Consider the following 24,737-nt stretch of genomic DNA (forward strand, 5'->3'; position numbering starts at 1 on the left):
CGTTTTATAATCATATAATTAATTTTGCGCACATTTTGCTTGTTTTTTTTGCGCAAGGCGAAAAAAGTTTCCACGAACATTTAAAGACGGGCTCGTGCTGCCTACGTGCGATCTCCACACAGCCACACCCACATTTATTTAAGGAAACACGTTCACCTCCAGGTGAAGCGGAGAAACACCGACCGCAAGAAAAAGAAGGAAATGGGTGAAGGACAAGAAGCGCGTGACCTTTTAGCACGAGATGATAAAAACAACAAAATAATAAAAATCCAGATACCTCATAAAATCTGGGGGATAATGCGAAGAAATTTAGAATAAAAGTTTTTAATTAACATTGTTTGGAGGGCTGATATCAAAGGCAAGATTTAGGAAAAGCAGCATTACAGTAAAAATGCATCAAGCTGGCAAAGACTAAGTATTTTTCCTCTGCATTTTAAATACATTTTCTTAGGTGGCCAAGTTCACAAAATCATTTCAGTTAGTTTAATAGTTTTTTAAATTGTCTAGTGTTCTTTTTTCTTCTTCTTGTTTTTGTTTTAAATCGAAGTTTAGTTTTTAGCTTAGTTTTAGTTTTCTGTAGTAGACTTTGTGTAGTTGACTTTGTGACATCCACACCACCTTTCTGGTACAATAACTTTAGTGCCATGTCAAATTGTATCTATGCTTTTCCAAGTTACAGGCTTTCCCTGATTTCCTGGGGTTGAGAAGTTTTTCCAGCATTTCTCATGTTTCTCATGTTTACATAAAAGACCAACAAATTTTATTGTGCGTGGTGAAACCGATGCTTCATTAGCTAAATTTATCTCATTAAAATGCCTGGAGGCTGTCTGCATCTGAAAAACATTTTAAAGAGGCAAATGAAGTTGAAATGTGTGGGTCCACTATCCAGAGTGATGGACAATGCAAAAAAAAAAAAAGAGAGATGTAGGCAGGATGGAGTGGGACAGAAGGATAGCAGCAAACCTGAAATGAAAGGTTTACAGGATGGTAGTGAGACCTGCTATTATGTCACAAAAAGATAGAAGGTGAGTGACTGTAATTAACAGGTTTAGAAGTCAGTACATCTGAGGGACAGCTCAGGTTGAGCACTTTGGAAATAAATCGTCCAGAGGGGGGTGAGTGGATATACTGGACAAAGGATGTTGAAGAACGAGCTGCCAAGCAGGAGGAGAAAGGGGAGGAATGATGTTTATTATTATTTGCTGATGTTGTTAATGAGCCACAAGCCGAACAGTTTTCACTAGCTCAAGGAAACTTGAAACACGCTGTGATACTTTTATTTTGAAAGGTTTAGCGACTACACGGCGCAGTGAGTTGTGGGTAAGACGTCAGTCTGCTGCCATATCTGTCTTTCTGTACCGGCTGAAGGAGAGAGTGAGGAGTCATGAGAGGAATACAGTCTCTGAACACTATCTCCGTGAGTCCTGTGTTGTGTTGGTGCGGTCTGAGTGGTGTCATCCGCCGGATCTGCTCCCTGCTCGTCCCGGTCTAAAAAAACCGACCATTCGCTGTAGCAGTTAGCCTGCTAGCCGGTTAGCTCTCCAAGTTTACCTACCGTAAAACGGTTTCTGTCTCGAGTTAGGGGCAACGTTCTAATTTCATCATTCACACGTACTGAAAACAATAAAATAAACATCAAGTGTGCAGTAAAAAATATAAATACAATTTGAAAAGCGTGTGGGCTCGACTTAGCTGTTTTATGTCGCCTTTTGCATTGCTGTGGTAAGCTGGGTGTAACCTGAAGGTCATCCCTGAATTCCAGTCCACCAGCGTCCGTTTTGACCGAACCAGGCCCCCTATTTGGTCATAAATTCGGTGTTATCCAATTATGATGCTAGTGCATTCCCACATTAGTCCCAGACTTTGCCGCCGGGACATAAATGTGCACAGGTCACGTCAGGTCAAGCTGCTCTCAGCCTGCACACACAGGTGCTGTTTTGATTTTGTGGTCCTATTAAGACGGCCTGGTTTTAGGGGGCCTAGATCATACTTTTGGGCATTTCTGCAAGAAAAATTACTATTATCAGTTATGCAAACCCAATTAAAAGTAAAAATAATATTAGATGATTGCAGTATTAGATTATATTAGGTTGTTGTCTCAAGACCTTCCTAAAGCAGCTCCATGTGACATAGAAAGGCGGTGACTTCCCTAGCTGGTGATATTTGTGTAATCTGCGTGTTACTTGTATGTGTTAGTAGCTATTATGTAACATTAGAGGTCATGTTACTCTTTGTTGGATTAAGATTCTGCCAATTTAGTGTTTACACACAGTTTAAAGCAGCACGATATATACGGGATTGTGGCTATAATTCAGTAATAACTTCCTGTTCTTATTTTAGCTGCTAATGAATCATTGTCTTTAATTACGGTGTCACCTTCCTGCAGAAACGTTGCTACGCAGCTGCCAGGAGGAGCGGTAGTCTGGCTGAACCCCTCTCAGGTCTGAAACCGTCCAAAGGCGCACCTCTTCCTCCCCAGGATGTCCAGGTAGGTGCTGCTCTCGAATCGAACAAAACACAATGGAAATCTAACTCACAGCTGGTTGTCATGATATTTTCTTCCGAAAAAACACTTCTGCTGTGTTTTGTGAGCTTTTGCAGTATTTTTCTAATTGCTGGTGTCATCTTAAGTTGCAGTGTACCACTAGTTTTGTTTCTGTGTGAAAGTTGTGTGTTTTGTGTAACATTTTTTCTTTCCTCCTTCAGGTGTCCAAGCTCCCAAACGGCCTGGTGATAGCTTCGCTGGAAAACTACTCCCCCGTGTCAAGTGTTAGTGTGTTTGTGAAAGCTGGGAGTCGCTATGAGACTGTGGAGAACCAGGGTGTCTCCCATGTGTTACGACTGGCAGCGAACCTGGTAAACTGTGAATGAGCTTGTAAGCGTGTGATAGCTAACTTAATTATTCCTGAGGTTATTCTTACCACAATAAGAAGGACATGACTGCACTTGTTTTTATCAGCACCTCTAGCCTGACAGCCTACGCTGCTTACTTATCTTATTTTTATTTTTGTAGACTACAAAGGGAGCGTCTGCCTTCAAGATCTGTCGCAGTGTGGAAGCAATCGGGGGCAGCCTGAGGTCAGTGAGCACACTTCATGCACACACTGACCGTCGCTGCTTTTGTTGCTCAAAATTATGCAGCGGATCACACTGAATCAGCTGTGTTGTCATCTCTATCCATGCAGCGCGACATCATCAAGAGAGACAATGGTCTACACTGCCGACTGTTTGAGAGATGACATGTAAGTGCTCCCATATTAACGTCAAGTTATTTTTTTCTCTTCTCTATTTTCATTAAAACTCGTCAGGCTGTGTTGACACTTCGCTGTCCTATTTGTGTCCAGAGATTCATTAATGGAGTTTCTGGTCAATGTGACTACAGCTCAGGAGTTTCGGCCATGGGAGGTGGACGAACTGACGCCCAGAGTGAAGGTTGACAAGGCTCTGGCTCAGCAGTGTCCTCAGATAGGTGTGTAACAGAAGCAACAGTTCATCTCCTGATTGCCTGTATTTTTACTGAGGAAATAGTTTTATCAGATGTGAAAGTGATTTTTAATTTCTAAAGAAGATCCTTGATGATTTTATTTGGCTATAATTATGTAAAACATCAAAAATCTTCTCGCTAAGCTGCGGTAGACCTCAAGGCTATATAATGTTTTTGCTCTGAGTTTTGTGGCCACTTCAGAAATGCTTAACGTGAGCTGTTGGGATTGAGGCATTTTTTGGTTTTTTTGTGCCATTTCAGTCAGATCTGTAGCCTCATTGAGCAGTAAGCATTCCAGTCCCTCTCATATTACTGTAGATATATTATATTCTGCATGGTTTCTGACATACGTTAATACTTGTGCAAAAGTTGTTTAATTAACTTGATTTCTGAAAAAAGTCCTGTGCATTGTTGCTGTTTTTGTTTGTTTGTTTTTTAGATGCAGCAGTTTTTGATTATCCATATTTAAAGTTTTCATTGTGTCCTGTTCAATTTTCTCCTGCAGGTGTAATTGAGAAGTTGCATGAAGCAGCATACAAAAACACCCTGTCCAACTCTCTGTACTGCCCTGACTACATGGTCGGCCATGTCTCCTCTCAACAGGTAAGGATATGCGTTACATCTTTTTTTTTTTTTTCTTAAGGGTCTTAAAGGGTCTATTCAATTAGCAAAATAGTACTTTTTGTGATGCACTTAAACACCTGTCCTCCTCCTTATCCTTCCCTGTAGCTTAAGTCATTTGTTGAGGACCATTTCACCACTGGCAGAATGGCTCTAGTAGGACTAGGTGAGTGTTGTCCAGCCTTGATTGCTTCATCACAGCTGCCCCCCCTTCTTCATTTGGCTTTCCTAATAGGTAGTTAGCAATCTCCAGCCTAAGCAGTCTTGCTTACGTGTGAGCTTACGCTTGTCTTAAATCTCAATGAGATAGTGAGTCACTGCTGACATGTCAGAACTCTGTTCCACTTCACTCATTTATGGATGTTAATCTCATTTACCCATTCAGGTGTAAACCACTCGGTCCTGAGGCAAGTGGGTGAGGGGCTCTTGAGTGCCCGCAGTGGGGTTGGGGCCCCTGTGGCTAAATCTGTGTACCGTGGAGGTAGGAGCTTGTGTTTTAAAATAGCAACTTTAAATTATTTCTGCAATCCGCCGCTGCCTTGTTCTCATGAGGAAATATTGTGTGTTAGGTGAGCTGCGAGTGCAGAACAAGGATGAGCTTGTCCACGCTCTGATTGCCAGTGAAGGTGCTGTGACAGGTAGTGCCGAGGCTAATGCTTTCAGTGTGCTGCAAAGGATCCTGGGAGCTGGTCCGCATGTAAAGAGGGGCTCCAGCATCACCAGCAAACTGAGCCAGGGGATCGCCAAAGCTACCACACAGCCCTTTGATGTGAGTTGAAACAGGACAGCGACACTGGTTTTTGTAGCCGTAACAGTTCAAGTCCATTTTTAATGAGTCTTTCTGAGATGTGTTCCCCCGATTTAACGCAGAAATCTGTCAAAAAAGCCAAAAACTGGCGCACGATGCTTTCCGTCAGTCTGGAACTGACAGACAAAGAAAAGGCTTCAGTGGTCTTTTCCTTTGATGAAGTCTCTTGGGGAAACTTCTCCAGAAATCTGCTGAAAGAATGATTTGCCTCAATTGGAGTATTTAGAATAGTTTTATTTTTTAGGATGCTTGGCTGTTCTTGTTATAAATGCACAGTTTCTCACTCTACATCAGATAACCTCTGGTTGTCTTTCAGGCCACTGCCTTCAACGTCTCGTACTCCGACTCCGGCCTGTTTGGGGTCTATACCATTGCACAAGCTGCCTCTGCAGGAGAGGTAGTTGCCAAGTTTTCTGTGTCTAACTTGATTTAAAAAATTTGCCGAAATGCCAGAATTATTCTCTCTGTGCAGGTGATCAAAGCCGCCATTGCACAGGTGAGGGGTGTGGCCGAGGGAGGCGTGTCTGAGGCTGACATCACCAGAGCAAAGTAAGTTCATACAAAGATGACGCAGGTGGAGTTCTAACTGGTCTGTTGCTCACTCCTGTCTGTGTTTGACACCTCTGTGCAGGAACCAGCTGAAAGCGGAGTACTTGATGTCGATGGAGAGCTCAGAGGGGCTGCTTGAGGAGATTGGTGCTCAGGCTCTCACCGCTGGAGTGTACCAGGCCCCTGACGCTGTCCTCAAGGCTATAGATGCCATCACCCAGAATGATGTGGTTAAGGTGTGTGCTTTCAGTGAGATTTTAATAGCATGACTTAACAAACAGCTGCAGAAGAACAAGCTAGCTGTTAGAAGTGATTATTGCAGTCTAGAGTACAGTTGTGGTCAGACGTTTACATCAACTCATTAAGGGAATGAATGTCATGTAATTTGGGGATTTTAATGATTTCTTTGAACTGGGTGGAATGTTTGTAAAGCATACATCTTTACATACATTGAATCTACAGTGGGGCAAAAAAGTATTTAGTCAGCCACCGATTGTGCAAGTTCCCCCACTTAAAATGATGACAGAGGTCAGTAATTTGCACCAGAGGTACACTTCAACTGTGAGAGACAGAATGTGAAAAAAAAATCCATGAATTCACATGGTAGGATTTGTAAAGAATTTATTCGTAAATTAGGGTGGAAAATAAGTATTTGGTCACCTCAAACAAGGAAAATCTCTGGCTCTCACAGACCTGTAACGTCTTCTGTAAGAAGCTTTTCTGTCCCCCACTCGTTACCTGTATGAATGGCACCTGTTTGAACTCATCATCTGTATAAAAGACACCTGTCCACAGCCTCAAACAGTCAGACTCCAAACTCCGCCATGGCCAAGACCAAAGAGCTTTCGAAGGACACCAGGAAAAGTATTGTAGACCTGCACCAGACTGGGAAGAGTGAATCTACAATAGGCAAGTAGCTTGGTGTGAAAAAATCAACTGTGGGAGGAATCATCAGAAAATGGAAGACATACAAGACCACTGATAATCTCCCTCGATCTGGGGCTCCACGCAAGATCTCATCCCGTGGGGTCAAAATGATCATGAGAACGGTGAGCAAAGATCCCAGAACCACACGGGGGGACCTGGTGAATGACCTGCAGAGAGCTGGGACCAAAGTAACAAAGGTCACCATCAGTAACACACTACAACAGCAGGGAATCAAATCCCGCAGTGCCAGACGTGTTCCGCTGCTGAAGCCAGTGCATGTCCAGGCCCGTCTGAAGTTTGCCAGAGAGCACATGGATGATACAGCAGAGGATTGGGAGAATGTCATGTGGTCAGATGAAACCAAAGTAGAACTTTTTGGTATAAACTCAACTCGTCGTGTTTGGAGGAAGAAGAATACTGAGTTGCATCCCAAGAACACCATACCTACTGTGAAGCATGGGGGTGGAAACATCATGCTATGGGGCTGTTTTTCTGCCAAGGGGACAGGACGACTGATCCGTGTTAAGGACAGAATGAATGGGGCCATGTATCGTGAGATTTTGAGCCAAAACCTCCTTCCATCAGTGAGAACTTTGAAGATGAAACGAGGCTGGGTCTTCCAACATGACAATGATCCAAAACACACCATCCAAAACGCAACAAAGGAGTGGCTCCGTAAGAAGCATTTGAAAGTCCTGGAGTGGCCTAGCCAGTCTCCAGACCTCAACCCCATAGAAAATCTGTGGCGGGAGTTGAAAGTCCGTGTTGCTCGGCGACAGCCCCAAAACATCACTGCTCTCGAGAAGATCTGCATGGAGGAATGGGCCAAAATACCAGCTACTGTGTGTGCAAACCTGGTAAAGACCTATAGTAAACGTTTGACCTCTGTTATTGCCAACAAAGGTTATGTTACAAAGTATTGAGTTGTATTTTTGTTATTGACCAAATACTTATTTTCCACCCTGATTTACGAATAAATTCTTTACAAATCCTACCATGTGGATTCATGGATTTTTTTTATTTTTTTTTTCACATTCTGTCTCTCACAGTTGAAGTGTACCTCTGGTGCAAATTACTGACCTCTGTCATCATTTTAGGTGGGGGAACTTGCACAATCGGTGGCTGACTAAATACTTTTTTGCCCCACTGTATATATCATCCTAAAGACTTTAAAAATACTTATACAGGGCTCTAGAGTGCGACCAAATTTTTCAGTGGTGCGACTAAAAAAATAAACAACTGTTCAGGTAACAACAACAAAAAAAAAAAATCTCTGCAACTCTCCGTGTGGTGAACAACAGACACACATTATGCCCCTATCGTGGACTAAACCAATCAGAGATAGTCAGGAGCGGGACCTCTCTGATTGGCCGTGGTCCAGTTGAAAGTGCAGGTGGATAGAGGGAGGTGAGTAGCTTGAATAAAGCGATATCGATTCATTAAATCCTGAATTGACTTTAAAATATAACTGTGTTTTGCCAGAAACGCCAGATTCTCATATTAAAGCTCATAAAACTATTTCAACAACTATTTCAACAACCACCAAACAGCAAATGAGAGCAGGTACACGCACTCCACACAAAGACGTAAACACAGAACGGACTCGACGCATCAGAATCAGCTTTGTCTTTCTCGGCTTTCTCGCCCGACGGCCCGTAGACGGACACGCTGTCAGAGCTTAGCGATTCTGATGCGTCGGTCCGCTTTGTGTTTACGTCTTTTTGCGCTGATTCTGAGCTACAGGTTTTGTGTGTCTCCAACCAAAATTCACCGAGCCAGCTGCAAAAGAAGCAGCAAACTACGCTTCACATTTGATAAATGTCGTCATGAATTCCCTCTGACTTTTGCTGTTTTGCTTCCACCACAATAAAAATCACACTTCATGCACAGCTCTCTCTCTCTGTGTACTTCAAGAACAGTTTCCTGTCTCAAATCTCTGTTTTCTGCATTATTCATTCGCTTATTAACCACCAGTCCACCGTTGTTTACAGCGCTGTCGGCCACTGTCTTTTTCTTTTCTTTTTCTTTTCTTTCACTTAAATGACCTCGGACAAGAAAGCCTAATTTCTGCTGTTCAATACTGAAGAAATTTCAACTTTTTAAAATTATGCAAAATTGCAGAATATTGCAGAATATTTTTAAGGTTATCTGCTATAAAAAGCCAGACCAGAAAAATCTCCTTCATGTTTTTCTGTGTTTTATTCTCAGTTACTTTCACACAAAGGCATCTGCTGTGATGTCCACAATTCTGATGAAGTCTCATGTGTATCAGTACTGATAAATGATCAGAGTTATAATATTTCTGACTGTCTGAGGCTAAATTGAATCGAATCAGGACTTTGAGAACCGGAATCGAATGGATTTTAGAAATCAGTGATGATACCCAGCCCTAGTGAGCAGCCTTGGCCCGACAGAAGTGGATGTAGCTGTGGGTAATAAGAAAAAATGAAAAGAACGATTGATAACTTTTTTGTTAAGTTAAGGCCTGATCCGTCTGAAATTCATAGCCAGTGCTCTGACACGGTGCCATCAATCTTTGAATGCTGAAAAAGCACAGTGTATCCAGAAAACACATTATATGCTGCAATAAATGCACTGCCCAAGTGTCCCCTCTCCCCACTGCCTGTCAGCAGCATGCAACAGCAAACAGGTCGTCAGAGGAGGCCGAGATGATGATTAAGTTTAACATTTTCTACAATATTGACAAAGCACTTTAAGCACAAGATTGTTAGTTAATAATTTAGAAAATTATGGCCCATGGCAAAAAGTTAGTCTAGAGCCCTGCTTTATATATACAAATACTTGCATACACCCCTATTAATATTTGGTAAATGTCCATTAGCAAGTTGCACCTCAACAAGTTGCTTTTCATCATTAACAAGCTTCTGGTATGATTCTGTGGGGACCACTCTTCCTTGGTTCCTTAGACTTTTCCATTATTCTGAGTAGTGGTCAGTCCAGTGAGTGCTGTTAAACAAATCCTTTCTATGTTGGCAAAGAGAAACTACCAGCTGTAGTCAGTCTCTCTCATTAGTTCACTAACGAGAAGTTAATAGGCGTTATCAAATGAAAAGGCATTGTAGAACCTTCAGCACCACTTATTAAAAGTTATTTTTAAGTAAGTATTTGAGGTTATATGCATACTTTTGACCCTGTGTGGATTAGAGAAAATCCAGAATAACTTGAAATAGTCATTAAAGTATACTGTACAATCATTCAACCCTGAAAAAGTTTTAAAAAGTCATTAAAAATGACCATGACATCCATGTCCCTGTAAATTTCCAACCACACTTATATACATGTGGTTTTTAGATTCAATGCATGTCAAATTTAAACCCATTTGATGGATTTTATATCTGATGTCGTGTCATTGTTACATTACTGGGTTGCAGTGGCAGCAGTCTTACCTTTATGTACCCCATCTGTAGTAGAGCGTGGGTTGGAGTCATAAATCATCCAGTAAAGGCTCACTAGTTTGTTCATGTCCAAATAAAACAACAGTTCATTAAGAAGCGATGCAATAGATCATGTTGACAGTGCGTTTTACTGAAGGGCTTTTGGGATTATACAGATCATTACAGAGTAAATATTGTTTTAGTTTCACATTTGAACCTCATTTCAAATAGAAACACTGTAGTTCCTCTGAGCACTGGTGGCAGCCTCAGTTTGAAAATATATCCCTGAAGACTATACTAACAAAAACAAAAGTTATTAAATTATGCGTGCAGGCTATTTATTCATATGTTTAAACTTGCATTTGTGTTTAGTCGCTGCGTGGGGTTCTGTGTAGTGTCGGAGCTGTGGCAGGGTTTCGGTGGACTATAAATACTGGGATATATTTGGAAATATTGCCCGTCAGTGAATTTGCTCTGTTTTCTTTACAGGCTGCAAAGAAATTTGTGGATGGCAAGAAGACCATGTCAGCTAGTGGACACCTCATTAATACACCATTTGTGGATGAAGTATGAAAATGCACATAAGAATAATAAGAACAGTTGATTTTTCTTTCTGCTTGGGCATGCTGTGCCTGGATGTTGCCTCCTGCAGCAGTTCATTGGATGTCACCTGTCATTTGTAGTTTGTCCTGCAATATGTGTGAGCACCAACAGAGAGATGCAGAATTGTAATGTCTGTTGTGGGGGAGAGGGTGGATTCATCAGTGTAACTGTACATCAGTGTAAATTAAAACAATTACAGTAAAACACTTGGGTTGTTGCTTGATTTTGCATTTTTGAATGACAAGTTTCTGGCATGTGTGCCGTGCACAAGTGCGGTCTTCTGCATGAGATTGATGATTCCACACCATCATCTTGAAGAGTGCTTGGTTTTGGATGACGTTAGCACTATGTGCCAACACTGGCAGCAAAAAGCTGTTATTTTAGGTAATGAGCACTTTAGCACCAAGAGGTTTTGTTTCATTCATCAGCCAGTGGGGGGACCCAAAAGCGCACAAACATAAGTTGACGTTTGAGGGTTGTCTTGTAGATCGTCAGTAAAAGAGCTAATACCATACTGGCAATAAACTGGGTTTCATTTAAAACATAGAAGCCCTCTACAGTAAAGGCCTAAGCCATCTCTACTTCCTGAGATGACTGAGGTTGTTTAACATCTGCCAGCTCTCATCATGCGCTCAACATTTTTCTGTAATTTAACAAATGCATTATTTTATGCCCCCCGTGTATTCTGTAAGGTGCCTATTAATGTGCAGGCTGACTTGTGTCTGTAAGATGAATAGTTGCACACAAGAGGTGGAGTTTGTGCAAAAAAGTAGCAGAAAGTTGTAATTATTTAGTGGAATATGTGATATTTAAATGAGAAACTTCCCTCTGGGCATGTTGTCCCTGCACACTCTAAGATAACTTGTACTTTCCATTCAGTAAATGGCTATGAAATCAAAAAGGAGAAAAAAAAAGATGAATCCTTTCTGCATCTAAATATTAAACATTTACAAAAGGGAGTCTAAGTCAACAGCAGTTATATAGTATTAATACCAATGCTGGTATTGGATTGATATTAGCGTGACAGGATCGATATAAGTTCACAAGGTCTTTTAGGCCAATTAAAATGTGAAAAATTAGCAGATGTTGTGTGCAGTTATAACTATTAAAACACTGAAATTTCTCAAATGAAAACCAGTGAGCAGTTTATTATGAAAGATCGTGTTTTTTCTCTTATTATTGGTCATTATTTAGACAAAAGTGTTTTTATAGGATTACTCGATTTGTGTTAAATATGTTATTTTTAGAAATGAAAAAAAAAGTTCTTTTGTGTTGACTGTCAGGCATATTTTATTTATAGCCTTTGGGGCAATTAAGAGAAGTTGAGCCGCTTTGGAGACCTGCACAATTATATTCCAGGTCTCCAAAAAACAAAAAAAAAAAACAGTTTCAAAATAAATGATAAGCTGAAAGGTGTTAACTAATTATTCTGGAAAATAAAAATCAGTGATTTAGTAATTACTAAAATATGTTCACAGTTTGCAAACAAATGATTCCTCTCATACATCATAAGCTGCCTATTATAGGCTAAAAGTATCAGTATCGGTATCGGCAGTACTCGCTCTGTGTTTACTTGGTATCGGTTCCATGCCAGCATTTGCAGGATCGCACAGCACTATTTTCAGGACAAAAGACCCCCAGTCTTCACACAGTATCGCGAGATACCTCCCCACCGAACGTGAAGACACCGAGGTGTGTGTGTGTATGTATGTGTGTTTGTGACGCTGCGTGGGGGTGTCCGCCTGATGTCATTAAGCAGGAGGGGAGGTTGAGCTAGCGGTGGGCATACGGGTGGAAAGCATAACAATAACGTCCAGGCTAGGACTCACAGCGTTGCTTTTGGATTGAAATACGCAGTGTTTTAAACTCCGGGCTTCCCATCACCGTGGTCCGGAGCAGGAGAACACAGGAGTCGGGTAGAGGCTGGCAGGCTAACGGACCGAAAGCACCAGATGCTATTCCAGCGGAGAAGGAGAACGGGGTCCCAGCAGCAGCAGAGGGTGATGGGTTCTCGTTTCCCTGACGGGTAACAACAAACCTGAGCTAAAGACAGAAATAAACGCGGATATTGCCAAGTGAGGGGAGCTTTCTTCTGTTCTCCGGCACCTCCGTTTGTGTGACATTGTTCCTGAAATGCTAGCGCAGTTGCGGTCTCGGCCGTCGAGCAGCCTCTGGGCCGCAGCTCGGCACACCGAGCCCGAATCTGGGAAATAGCTAGCTAGCTGCCTGCTAGCCGCAGCTGTACCCCGATGCCGCTGCTGCTGCGGCTGCAGCTGTTAAAACGGATCCAAAAAACAACTCAAGCTGTTTGGGGGCTCGGTGCTGATTAAATTATCGTTTTACATTAGCGAGCTACAGCAAGCACTTGAGATGTGATGCTTTTGTGCCTCGTATTTGAGCCTTTTGTAGCTGGAGGCTTTCGCTTGGCTGACGCGAAGGAGCTAATGTTGCTGCAAAATGCACAGCAGAACCACAACAGCAGGCTCCTGTTGAAGGGGGCGAGGTTGGACTGATAACGGCCACGGTGTCTCTCAGCACCCCCGGAGTCACATTTTGGACATTTTCCCACGTCATTCACAGCTTTCTCGGCTGGCGACATGGATAAACTAACGATCATTTCGGGGTGTCTGTTTCTGGCAGCAGATATCTTTGCAATAGCCAGCATTGCAAACCCGGACTGGATCAACACCGGTGAATCAGCAGGTAAACAAGGCTGGCCATTTAAAGCACTTTTGTGGGAGTGTGTGCGTGTTCTGTCTTTACATTGCAGCAGTGTGTGCCATGAGGTGAGCTAAAGAAAGAAATATCCCATTGTGTGTGCAAGGGTTTCATCTGCAGCAGCATCTTTTGTCTTTCACAGCAGCAGCAGCATTGTTTGTAAAGCTGATCGGTTTCATAATTGATTAATCAGCACTTTGGACCTCCGACATAGACTTGTCACTACTTGTTCTTTTCAATCAATCATTGAGCCTATATAGTGTCATAAATATGTCCATCATGAGATTGAGGGATGCTCCTGTGTACATCAATATCTACCTTGTTGACAGACAGCTGATGTTTGCATAGCAGTGGTTTATATTTAGTCATTTTTGTAGTGAATGTTTCCCTTTTTTATGACAAAAAGGAGAAATAAATAACAGAAAAACATTTTTTAACAATAGTGTGTCACATTGTTTTCCAAGCATAAAATCCACCTGCAAACAATTACATGAAATTCACAAAGAAAGTGCAAGATATTTGAAAAGCTAGAGCTGGAGACTGTTTCTTTAGGAAAGCTGTAGAACAGCTGGCTGATGAAATGGTGAGCTGAGTGTGTTTTTAAAAGTAATTTATCAAGGAAGAAAAGACAAATTATTGCTTGGACCACCTTGTAAAATCAGCCATGGATTCCTTTTTTTGATTTCAGCATCTATAAACTCAGCATCTTTAGATTAAAAAAAATCCAGTCATGTTATTGCTTACATATTACTTTCAGACATTAAGAAGATTCATGAAGCACTAAAAGTAATCCTGAGTTAATGCACTTGACTTGACTTTTGAAGCGACCTCCGTGTGATCAGTCCCATAGCCAGCATGTTTATTTGTGGCGCTCTGGCTGATTTGGGATGGAAGCACGTGCTGTTCGGGCCGTTGACAGACAGCTGCTACTCTTTGTTCCCTCTGCAGGATGACAGCTTAGTAACTGGGTCATGGAGGGTTCATCATCCACCAGTACATATGCACACTGCGTTTGCTTGGTGGAATAATTAATCTGCAAAAAAAAAAAAGTCTTAATAGGATGCTGATGAAATGAGGACGTTGTCTACAGTGACTTCAGTTTGATCGAGCTGCGTAATTGGTCTCCAGTGCAGTTTAGTTCTGGACACTTTGTCTCAGTTCATCTATACTTAGCACACTGCAGCCACAAGAAGTGTGCATGGTGACTGCACGCTGAGATCTTCACTTCTGTACCTGCATGTGATGAAAGTTGAGCCTAGAGCTGGGCGATATGAGATTTTTTCATATCACGATATGTTTTTTTCATTTCAGGCGATAACGATATCTATCACGATATAAGCCAAATAACTATATTTGTAAGATTTAAATGTGCCGTTGCTCACAAGTAAAATGTGAAATAATCAGCAGCTTGTTTTTAAATATTTATTTCCCATAATAAGTTCAACAGGGTAGATGTACTTAAGGAACATGAGACTTTTTCAGATAAATAAAGGCAAATATTGCAAACTACACAAAAGGCAGCCGCTAAAGCGTTTAAGTTTCAAAATAGAACAAATGAAACAGACTAAATTGTCAATTCCACTTAGAAACAAAATATTAATTCTAAAAATAAATCTTAGTTTGTTTTACAGAAGAACAGACAAAACTGACTAACTTTTGTCAATATCAAATAAACTGAGAACTAAAAGGAAATTCTCAATCTCTCCTTGTTGTATAGCTTAGCTTTTCAAACAGTTTTAACAGTTACTTTAGTCTGACAAAAGCCGAATGACGAATTAGCGCTTCCAGTCAGAGACTGAGGCTACGTCCACACGTACACGGGTATTTTTGAAAACGGAGATTTTCCGTTTTTGTTTTAAAAAATAATCCCGTTCACACGTAAAGGCAGAAATGAAGGAAAACGCTATGAACATGCCAAAGCAGCAGGTGGCGCTAGATTCCTAACCGTGCAGAAATGTTGGCCAATCAGAAGTCTAGAAGCCTCGGTGGGAAAAAGTAAACAAAGCTGCGGCATAGAAGCAGAACCGAGTCGTATGTGTGGAGGGACAGTAACTGTGTGTATATGTAAGCATTTAAACACTGCAGAGAGTAGAATTAACAGTAACAGTATTGTAGAAATTCATTTCACCGAAACAATAACGCGGCGCACAGTGTGACGCATGCACCAGTTTATTGTATTTCCAGACTTGCTTTCGGCACAATTTACAGTGCACGCTACTCTGTTTTTTGTCAGACTTGAAATAGCCGAAATACCTTCACACTACGGAACTTCTATGGCTCTTCCGTTCGACAATCTCTCCGGCATTGGAACCATCATCGGTTTTCTCTTCGGTCACGCTCGGTTGATTTTTCTAGTCGGCACACTCATTTCCTCCATTATGCGCTGGCTCCATTACCCGCTGGCTGCTTCCCAAACAAACACACGTGCGGCTTGGCACTTGTGCTGTACTTAGCAAGTCACGCGACGTGACTGCGGCTGTGATTGGTTCAGCTCTGCGCTACTGAATTTGGATCGGCTGACCTTTTTTCTTTTTTTTTTTTTTTTTTTAAGAGGACAAGAGCGGCGAGGTCTATCGCGATAGCTTAATTTCTCTATCGAGTAAAAGTTATATCGCGATACATATCGTTATCGTTCTATCGCCCAGCTCTAGTTGAGCCATTGCTATATTTGAAGTGGAGGATTGTGATGAGTGTGGGCGTTGTTATTGGGGTGGATGTTGTACAGTGATCAGGTTCCCTGTTGCTGTCACTCTTCTCACTTCCCTTCACAGGTATCACATTTCTCTTTGATGACTGAGATGTGGCCACTCTTGGATGGTTTTATGTGGCATGTGGGTGATAAACCACTCGTGTTCATCTTTTTCACATCTTTTAAATTGTTTTTTTTCTTGTCATTTTAATAATATATGAAGCATTTGAAATGCATAATAGGAGCTTGACGTAGGTTTACAATGAGTGTTAGTCAACGTTATGTAATGTCTTTTCAGTAGTTTCCCACAGATTTGAATTCTCTTTGAGGGTAGCACAGTTTTGTGAGTGTTTCAATGGAGGAGGGACAAGCACACTAAACAGTTCTGTTTATTAGGGCTCCTTGATTATGGTAAAAGTATGGTAATCATAATCTGAAGTATTTTGTTCAGTGTTGGGATTGCAGTTATTTACCATCATATAGGCGTTGGAAAAATGTAGCTTTAATCTGTTTGTCCACTTCGGGGTTGTGAGTGGGCTGGATTCTGTCTCAGCTGTCCGTAGGATGACAGGCAGGAATGCACCCTGGACAGGTCGCCAGTCTGTTGCAGGGCATTCATGCTCACATTTAATTCAGAATCCTCAATTAACCTAACCCATGCATGTCTTTGGACTGGGAGGAAGTCAGAGTGGCTGGAGAGAACCACCAACCAGACTGGATTCAGTACCAGGAACTTCTGGCTGTGATGTAACCTTGCTAACCACTACACCGTTGTGCTTCCTGCAATTTCTTTAGTCTTTTAATTATATTTCAACAAAACTAAAAATTCTACTTAAAGGCAAAATGAGCACATGATTGCAAAACAGTGTCATTTTCATTAGAATTTAATTTGATTAAATACACAGCCTTACAGTGGATTTATGTCTCTGTTGCACTTGCATAGGCTATTTTGTAGGTTCTATATAGATTCATTTCAGATGTGTGTATTAAGCTTTACTTGGATTGGATTGGTTGGATTTAGCAGCTTTAACAACTTAAGGAGTTATACTCCTTAAGTTTAGAATTTGTTTCTAACAAACCAAAATGTGGTTCTGTTTCTTAATATACTTTTCAACACCTTAAGGATGCTTATAACCAATATGTAGTTCAGTTTTATTTTTATGCATACATATAATTGAAGGCACTTTATATGGTAAGGTAACCTTGTAAGATATTAGAGATGGGACAATCAGGTGATCCTCTATGACTAGTAATTTGGCAACAGTGGGGTGGAAGAACCCCCTTTTAACAGGGAGACACATTCAGCAGAACCAGGCTCAGGAAGGGGGGACAATTTGCTGTTATCTATTGGGGTACAGAGAATAATACCAATAGAACCAATTGCAGTAGTCATGTAAATCCTGATATTATGGTTTAGAATGAGACAGTTATTCATTACCACAATGGTGTTATAATTAACTGCACATCACTATATCAAAGTGCATTATTCCTACTCTTTCACTATACCAACTACAAAAATGAACACACATGCACGCCGGCACTTTCAGTGTATGTGGGAAAACTGAACATGCTTGTCATCATAGACACAAATCAAACCCCTTTTAGCCCAGTGGTTCTCTGACTTCTTCTGCAGGCCCTCCCCTCTCAAAGATTAAAAAAAAATGTTCAAACTACTCTTTCCCATCCTTACAGTGAACCAATATAAACACACGCTTGCATTGCACATATAAAATTTCAGTGTGTGAAATTACTGGAAAAGGGAATGCAGAACAAATTGTATTGTAAAAGTGGTGTTTTACCTAGTTTGGCTTCATTCTTGCCCACACTAGGGATCATCATTTTTCATTGATTTTTCTCTGGGAACTATTTGACTATCCATCATTAACATCCTTCCAGGCACCAGTTAAAAATATTTTAGGCAGAAAATGGTCTCATGAAGAATTTTTTATTGTTATGTATAACTTGAGTGTTTGAAAGGCTCTGTGGTCTTTCAGCGTGTATGAGATATGCAGCATTACTTTTTGTGGTTTTTCTATTTCTATCTGACTTTTGGTGTTCGTTAATTTGCCTTAGGGCTACTTGTCATGCCTTAAGCAAACTTGTCCATGCCTTGCTAGCAGTGCAGAGCTTTCTTTAACATCAGTGCCTCACACTGATCCCTATACAGTGGGGCAAAAAAGTATTTGGTCAGCCACCGATTGTGCAAGTTCCCCCACTTAAAATGATGACAGAGGTCAGTAATTTGCACCAGAGGTACACTTCAACTGTGAGAGACAGAATGTGAAAAAAAAATCCATGAATCCACATGGTAGGATTTGTAAAGAATTTATTCGTAAATCAGGGTGGAAAATAAGTATTTGGTCACCTCAAACAAGGAAAATCTCTGGCTCTCACAGACCTGTAACGTCCTCTGTAAGAAGCTTTTCTGTCCCCCACTCGTTACCTGTATGAATGGCACCTGTTTGAACTCATCATCTGTATAAAAGACACCTGTCCACAACCTCAAACAGTCAGACTCCAAACGCCGCCATGGCCAAGACCAAAGAGCTTTCGAAGGACACCTGGAAAAGTATTGTAGACCTACACCAGACTGGGAAGAGTGAATCTACAATAGGCAAGCAGCTTGGTGTGAAAAAATCAACTGTGGGAGCAATCATCAGAAAATGGAAGACATACAAGACCACTGATAATCTCCCTCGATCTGGGGCTCCACGCAAGATCTCATCCCGTGGGGTCAAAATGATCATGAGAACGGTGAGCAAAGATCCCAGAACCACACGGGGGGACCTGGTGAATGACCTGCAGAGAGCTGGGACCAAAGTAACAAAGGTCACCATCAGTAACACACTACAACGGCAGGGAATCAAATCCCGCAGTGCCAGACGTGTTCCGCTGCTGAAGCCAGTGCATGTCCAGGCCCGTCTGAAGTTTGCCAGAGAGCACATGGATGATACAGCAGAGGATTGGGAGAATGTCATGTGGTCAGATGAAACCAAAGTAGAACTTTTTGGTATAAAGTCAACTCGTCGTGTTTGGAGGAAGAAGAATACTGAGTTGCATCCCAAGAACACCATACCTACTGTGAAGCATGGGGGTGGAAACATCATGCTATGGGGCTGTTTTTCTGCCAAGGGGACAGGACGACTGATCCGTGTTAAGGACAGAATGAATGGGGCCATGTATCGTGAGATTTTGAGCCAAAACCTCCTTCCATCAGTGAGAACTTTGAAGATGAAACGAGGCTGGGTCTTCCAACATGACAACGATCCAAAACACACCATCCAAAACGCAACAAAGGAGTGGCTCCGTAAGAAGCATTTGAAAGTCCTGGAGTGGCCTAGCCAGTCTCCAGACCTCAACCCCATAGAAAATCTGTGGCGGGAGTTGAAAGTCCATGTTGCTCGGCGACAGCCCCAAAACATCACTGCTCTCGAGAAGATCTGCATGGAGGAATGGGCCAAAATACCAGCTACTGTGTGTGCAAACCTGGTAAAGACCTATAGTAAACGTTTGACCTCTGTTATTGCCAACAAAGGTTATGTTACAAAGTATTGAGTTGTATTTTTGTTATTGACCAAATACTTATTTTCCACCCTGATTTACGAATAAATTCTTTACAAATCCTACCATGTGGATTCATGGATTTTTTTTTTTTTCACATTCTGTCTCTCACAGTTGAAGTGTACCTCTGGTGCAAATTACTGACCTCTGTCATCATTTTAGGTGGGGGAACTTGCACAATCGGTGGCTGACTAAATACTTTTTTGCCCCACTGTATATAACTACAGGACCTCCCAGGAGTCTAAACCATTGCCTTCCTATTTTCAAAAAAAACCTGGACAAACTAAATATTTTTGGACAGCACTACTATGCAAATGAGACAAAAATGTAAGATCTTCTAGTAGCTTCACACAGCCATAACCTTTCATTTATGTATTTAAAAAAAACAAAAAGAGAGAAAGAAAGACCTGAGTTTATCAGTGTATTGTGAGCTGTTGCCATTAATTGGTCTACCTCGTACAATACCTTGTGGCATTATTTGAATCTAAGGAGTGAGAATCCCTGATAACTCCTCACATTCCAGGCAGCTGTGTCCTTCAGCTTTGTTGTCTTATCCGAAAGCTCAGTGCTTCCCTTAAAGGACCTCGGCTTGCCATCTTTAGTGTATTTGTACTCGGAACACTGAGAAACGGTCGCATTGACCTTTCTCAAGACATATGGAAGTTTTGCCTCCGTCTGTCGTGTGAAGGCATGATGAATAAGCGACTTAACATGTCCTCAGAAAATCATTTGGCACAGATTGCCTCTTCTTGTTATTGCCTGCAGTGATTGCAGTTGGGTTTGGTTCACGTAAAGACAACCCCCCTGTAAAAGTGCCCAGTACGAGGGTGACCACTGTTCTCCCTCAGCACTGCAGACAGAGAGAGTGGATCCTTGACTTTGTCCTCATCTCAGTGTGATATTCTCAGGCCGTAACAGCAGAGGCTGATTTCCTGCAACGAGCTTGAAGACAAAGCCATTGTTACAGCAATGTCAGACACAAACTGTGACTCTCAAGAGCTCCGCCAACGACTGCCCTCCTGCAGATACTCGTCACTACAGTGGATGTCTTTCTCTTGAGCCTGAGTAACCTCTGAAAGAGTGTGTGCAACTCGCACTTAAAAATGCATAACACCTCTGTGGTTCAGGATGCCGGATCCAAAGCCGTTGATGACATACGTACCATCGTTTTTAACTTTAATTTCAGTCTCAAACCTTAAAGGCAACAACTTCACAAAATCAATTTTGTACAAGTGCTCTTGTCAGTAGAGCGCACCAACACTTACCGTTCCAACAAAACTCTCCTGAGATTACTTTGGATGTGTTTTATTGCATGCAGTTAGCTACTGAATGAGCTGAAATAAACAAAAAGTCCTGTTGATGTGCTCAGAAGGCAGTAGTAATGACTTATCAAGACTCTTCAAGTAAGTTCCTGACACATGCATTTACGTTTTTATCATCATCACTTATTGTAAATAACCTACCCACTACAGGAATTTTCCATTTAAGCATGAGATGTTTATATTACCCCTAAGTGCCTGCTAGTCAGTATCACTTATGTAATAATAAACAGACAAATTTATTTTCGACTGCATCAGCTCTAATATGCTTCTGTGGGTTTTGATTGTGCTCGAAAATCTAAATGGACTATGTTTAGAGGAGTTAATGATGGTTTAAAGTGGACTGATTTCAGCAACTTGCAAAAAAAATCACGAAAAAAAGATTGTAAAACCACAAACAATTACATAACACTGAAAGGCTACAGCAATGCTTGGCAAAATTACAGTATAGTGAGTCAAGTGCCGAAGAACTGCTGCTGTAATTCTGACAATACCTAAAATAGATGAAATGAGAGACTATTAAATCCTGTTATTTTAGGTGTCTCTTTTCAAAGCACAAGGGCACACAGTGTCATTGATACAGAGCAACTGAAACCGGTCTGTCCCATTCTCCAGTTACAGGGCTGCAGTGCCAGCAGATTTGACCTGCAGTTTACCTGAAATGTTGGAAGGACACAAACACAGCTGCAGAGGTGGGAGATGTAACCATGTTCACCACCTTCAGGCACCGAATGTGTAGTCTTGAGGCATATAACTGAAGGCGATACATTTTTTGTAAACAAGGATCTACATGGCTACTTATTCTTTTATAATTTAATGACCTGCTTCCTGGAGAAATTGACGTGGTAACTCATTAACAATTAAAGTGTATATATAGGATGCGGCAGCTTCAGTTCTTGTTCAAGTGACTTGTTTCACAAAACTTTACATAAACTTTTTTTGATGATGACAGCTGAGGTGTGCTGCAAAGCAGCAGCACCCTATAAATTACATCACAGCCCTGATCAGTTCACGGCCTTTAAGCTATGTCCATACAGGAAGTGATTCACAGTAGCGTGGAGGACCATTAGACATCTTTAAGAGACTACATGCAACTGCAAAAAAACCCCAAAACGTTAGCAATATGAAGTGAGCAATTAAAGTGACTACTAGTGACAGTGCAGAATACTGGTGATTGACATATGACCTTGTACTAAATACATTAGAGGGTTACCTTGGCAACCAGAGTCTGCAGTATCCAACTGTCACCTTGGCATCGCTCCCTTTGTGCACACAGCTTTTCTTTCTCCCCCCAAAAAACTATGTCGTCTCTTACGCCATAACCTTATACTTAATCTGACATGCACCTAACTCATTTAACTACACACTGGGTTGCCGCAGCCCACAACGACTGAATGATGTGGAAGGTAACTGCAGGAGGTTAAAAAGGGGTTTCCAGTTGAGTGATGACGTACATTTCCTGCAGAAAAATACGCCAAATTAAAAGTAAAAGGTGCCTCTTTTGAGATGTGGTGGTTGCAGCAGTAAGACGCAACTTTTACTTTTGCTCTTTTCAGCTTTGCTACAGCTTGGAGAGTGTCTGGGGACAAGTCACCGTAATTGCAAGCTATGGGCGGCAGCGGCCAAAGCGATCCAAAGAGGTTTTTGGTGCAGCACTGTATACTTTTTTGCAACCAGTTTGACCTGACAACTACAACAACCAGCAGGTGTTTTCCTAGCAACTGGTAGTTATCAGGGAGTCAGTGATTGGTCTCTGGGGCCTTGGGTCCTTCTGGTTAAAAGTCAAAATGATTCCAAATAATAAAAACACACTAGCAATCACTTATTGGTGGGCTGATGGTGTCCTTTTTATATTACTGAGCGTTTAGTAAATGTTTTATTTTTTTAATTATTTAAATTCTTTTAAATTTACTTTGGATGGTAAGGTTTGTCCATTTAACATACAGTCATTGTTGACTGTGGTAGTGAGGAAGGTCTTCATGAAAACTGCTTTGTCAGGCTGGTGTTTAAGTTTGGGGATTTATGTAATTTACTCTAATTTCTCTCTCTCTCTTTTGTTTTTTTTTTTGTTTAGTTTTTTTGCAGCTACGAGCATCGTTTTATATTTTGAGAAGTGTTTTTCTCTTTGTTTACGCTTTGGGTCATACGTTTTCATTCATGTCAGTGTTTGTATCCCATTTGTCGTTGGTTTGCCTTGGTTTACATGTGCGTTTGGGCCGCACACAGCTGTGCTCCACTGCCCCTGCATGTAAGTGGGCACTGGAAAAGCCTCCAGCAGCAGCTGTTGACTGCCTTGACTTGCCTATTTGACGCCCACCACAGTTCAGAGGCCTGTTTGACTCATCCCTCCAGAGCTTACAAACATCAGCTCCCCCTGTGCTCTACTAATGACAGCATCATCATGCTGAAGATAAGCAGACACAGCGCTCATTTCCTCTCATTTGGCCCGAGACATGGTGAGAGGAGTGTTTTGATCATAGCGAGCACAGAGCTGACTGCGGGGTAACAGGGCGTGATGGGAGCGTGAATGTAAGCAGGGCATCAAATGGAGAATTAGCCCATTATTTTCCTCTAATGAAAGCGGGCAAAAGCCACGTGAGAATTGTTGGCGTTTGATTTATGCCTGTTTCTAGCAGGGCGAGGATGTGTTCACGTTACAGCTTGTGAATGTTTGCTCCATCTTGTATTCACTTTTAATTGAAGTATGTAGTGTGACTCATGAATTCGAGCCTCTGTTTCCTGTCTGGGTGTAATCATCTTCTAGTTCCGGTGGGCTCTGACTTGAGAGCCCACCAGGCTGTCTTGCTGTGATGTGCTTAATCAGCCGAAAGAAACGCACATGCACTCGCTATGTGGCACAAAAACTACAGCTGCTCAGGCTTCGTTCTTAGACTGCGATCTCTCTGCTCAGCATTATTTATGACCCCCCCAGCAGAACTGTGACTTTTTGGCACCGGTTTTAAAGAAAGTTTAATGTGACTTTACCTTCCTATAGCACCTTCAAGTTGTTTAATCCTCACTCTGACCTGTTCTTATCTTGGCTTTGCAGCTATCTACTTACTTAGGTAGATAGCTGCTTCTTTTTTTTTGTAATTATTACTATGTCATCTTTTAGTATTAGTAGTGGACGATCCCCTTTGCTCTTATTTTGAAAGTTTAGCCTCTGCTAGCCAGTCCTGGCCATTATAGCTAATATATTCAGAATATGTGAGACACTCAAATCTCCTGTTCCACCATCTTGGACTCCATCTGTAGACAGTAGTCCTTGTTCTGTACAGGAGAATTATTGGGAACTAACAAGAACCTTGAGCAAGTGGAGAACAGTTCATGTGCTGCTCCACAGAGGAGAACAAGGACTCTTTAAATGCATTTATTTATTTTTTGACTTGCTGTCTAGGTCATGTGGAAACATTGCTTTGGATGAAAAGAGCCTTAGGTCTGATTAGTGGTTTCCACAGCTGCCAAAGCTGAACTACTGTGTCACATTTCTTTTAACATCAAACGCACACAAAAAAACCACAAAACCTTCGAGTTGAAGTTGCAGATATGCTGGCTGTAACAGCCAAGAACCGTTGTTTGCAGAACTTTTTGACATGGACTAAATCAACTAGTTTTTCAACCACAAGATTGATTGAAGTTGATGTACTCAGCATCACAATATAGGGCACGTAGACCCACGCTGCAGCAGGTTAGTTTTTTGCTGAACCCAGATCAGCTCTTGACTTCAAAAGGAGGCCTAGTGTACTTAATTCCAGCTCCATTTTCCATAAGCTCTGTTAGCAAAGCTTTGCATTGTTCGCAACTCACAGCGATCCTTATTTGTGTTGGTGCCGCTCGTCAGTTGATCCACCTGAAATTTGCAGCGGTTTCTTGTTGGTGTGTTTGGACAAAGTTTGAGGTAGAACATCATGTGGTATCTTCAGAAAAAAGCTGCGCAACACGTTGTTGCTTTATAACCGTTAAAGTTTAAACTAGAACAGTTTGTGCGCCTGTTTGTTGAATTGTTTACCTGTGTCCATGTACCATTGCGTGCCTGCCTGCTGTAGGGCAGAAATTCCACAGA

General features: G+C 41.6%; 2 protein-coding genes across 2 annotated transcripts in view; both read left to right on the forward strand.

Annotated features, from left to right (window-relative positions):
- Positions 1-1,283: 1,283 nt before the first annotated feature.
- On the forward strand, positions 1,284-10,610 carry uqcrc2a (ubiquinol-cytochrome c reductase core protein 2a). The gene is made up of 14 exons (XM_085454171.1): positions 1,284-1,417; positions 2,387-2,488; positions 2,707-2,856; positions 3,014-3,078; positions 3,186-3,242; positions 3,345-3,469; positions 3,990-4,087; positions 4,214-4,271; positions 4,491-4,586; positions 4,675-4,874; positions 5,230-5,310; positions 5,386-5,462; positions 5,545-5,698; positions 10,274-10,610. Exons 1-14 carry the CDS (start codon positions 1,385-1,387, stop codon positions 10,355-10,357), a joined length of 1,380 nt encoding a protein of 459 aa, XP_085310297.1. The 5' UTR covers positions 1,284-1,384; the 3' UTR covers positions 10,358-10,610.
- A 1,497-nt stretch (positions 10,611-12,107) lies between these two features.
- mosmoa (modulator of smoothened a) overlaps positions 12,108-24,737 on the forward strand; it is a 29,673-nt gene continuing 17,043 nt past the window's right edge. The window contains exon 1 of the mRNA XM_085454180.1: positions 12,108-13,090. Coding sequence (XP_085310306.1) covers positions 12,985-13,090 — 106 coding nt within the window. The 5' untranslated portion in view covers positions 12,108-12,984. The remainder of the gene's footprint in view (positions 13,091-24,737) is intronic.

Source organism: Copadichromis virginalis, linkage group LG4, assembly GCF_057382275.1.
Source record: "Copadichromis virginalis isolate Kocher_CV1m ecotype Utaka linkage group LG4, C_Virginalis_male_GT1.1, whole genome shotgun sequence".
NCBI lineage: Eukaryota > Metazoa > Chordata > Actinopteri > Cichliformes > Cichlidae > Copadichromis > Copadichromis virginalis.